General features: G+C 44.2%; 1 protein-coding gene across 1 annotated transcript in view; it reads left to right on the plus strand.

Annotated features, from left to right (window-relative positions):
- The window catches only part of NXPE3 (neurexophilin and PC-esterase domain family member 3), a 21,327-nt gene that overhangs the window by 15,377 nt on the left and 4,501 nt on the right, over nucleotides 1-1,449 (plus strand). Inside the window, exons 5-6 of the mRNA XM_005425604.2 lie at nucleotides 308-514; nucleotides 1,374-1,449. Coding sequence (XP_005425661.1) covers nucleotides 308-514; nucleotides 1,374-1,449 — 283 coding nt within the window. The remainder of the gene's footprint in view (nucleotides 1-307; nucleotides 515-1,373) is intronic.

Below are 1,449 nucleotides of genomic sequence, written 5' to 3' on the forward strand. Positions count from 1 at the left end.
GGACGGGGAGGATGCTCCGCCGGCCTCCTGCCTCCGCTCCCTCTGCAGCGGGACGGGGAGGATGCTCCGCCGGCCTCCTGCCTCCGCTCCTTCTGCCGGGCAAACACCCGCCGCTGAGCACCTCTAGTGCACGGAGAAAGGTGGCAGATACGTTTTTACATTAGCGGCAGAGATACCGTTTAATTTAAACCAAGTTGAACTATGATCGGCCACCCAGCTCTTGTCAGCAGTCGCTGACTACATGTCGGTGAAGATTATGGAGGCTGCTTTGGTTGCATGTTAATTTCAAAGGATTTTTCTCTTCCAGATTCAAGCAGTATGGGCAGAGCTGAAGATCCCACAGCTTCCCCTTCTGGTTATTATTATGAAGACCAGTGGAGGTCCAGAACACATTGGATCCATAATTTTAACAAATCAGATGATATAACTGAGTGCTTACAAGGAAAAGTAATCCACTTGTTTGGAGACTCTACAATAAGGCAGTGGTTTGAATATTTGACAGCATTTGTTCCAGGTAATTTTTTGTTATTTAGCTTTGTCCTTAAGGACCCTTACAAAACTTTATTTCTCACATCTCAGACACGGAGCTGGTTTTACTGAGTGACAGTGACAAAACAAAGGAAGAGGAAAGACAAAACCTCATCATAAGCCCTGCAGACAGCCAAATGTTTGAGCAGTCACTGAAAACATGTAGGTCTTGTAAATGGGGCCACCAGGTATCTGCAAAGTTGCCCTTGTAACAGGACTGCTGCTGTGGTTGTGAGTTAAGGTGGCAGGAAATCACTTGGGTTGCCTTTGTAAGGCCTTACAGCACCCCAGTCACAGGAGAGATTTTGGAATGAAGTAGCAAATTACCTCCATTGTTATTTATAGGTTTTGGGGCCCTTTTCATTATTCAAGTTACTTAAGTAGAAGAATTTCAGTAGGCAATTAAATATTCCTGCCTTGCTCATCCCTTTCCCCTGAACCACTTCAGTTGTATTGGAATACAGTCTTTGAGCTGCCTTAATTCCTACAACTTGAAGTAATCTTTAAATTTAGTGGAGTCCTAAAATTACTAGGAGGGTTCTTGTGAACCCTGGATTCAGAGAGTAAAAATGACTATTTGGAAAATTTATTTTTTACTAGAGAGAAGGAAATAGTTTGGCAAACATGGAAAAGGCATTGCCAGCCTTATGAAATCCAAATGTGCTGTCCTGCAGCACCCATAAACTCCACTCTGAAAAATGATGCTCACCTTCTGTTTAGTTTTAGAGTTCTTTGAAATATGGTCAGGTTTCCTTATCTACTCCTGCTTTGCCCTGTGCTCTGAGCATCTTGTTGACAGCTTGAAGTTCTTAGTCTTTTGCTAACGCTTGCTCCTGGGCTTTCAGATCTGGTGGAATTTAACCTGGGCAGCCCTAAGAACGTGGGCCCTTTCATGTCGGTGGACCTGAAGCACAACATCCT

Source organism: Geospiza fortis, unplaced genomic scaffold, assembly GCF_000277835.1.
Source record: "Geospiza fortis unplaced genomic scaffold, GeoFor_1.0 scaffold131, whole genome shotgun sequence".
NCBI lineage: Eukaryota > Metazoa > Chordata > Aves > Passeriformes > Thraupidae > Geospiza > Geospiza fortis.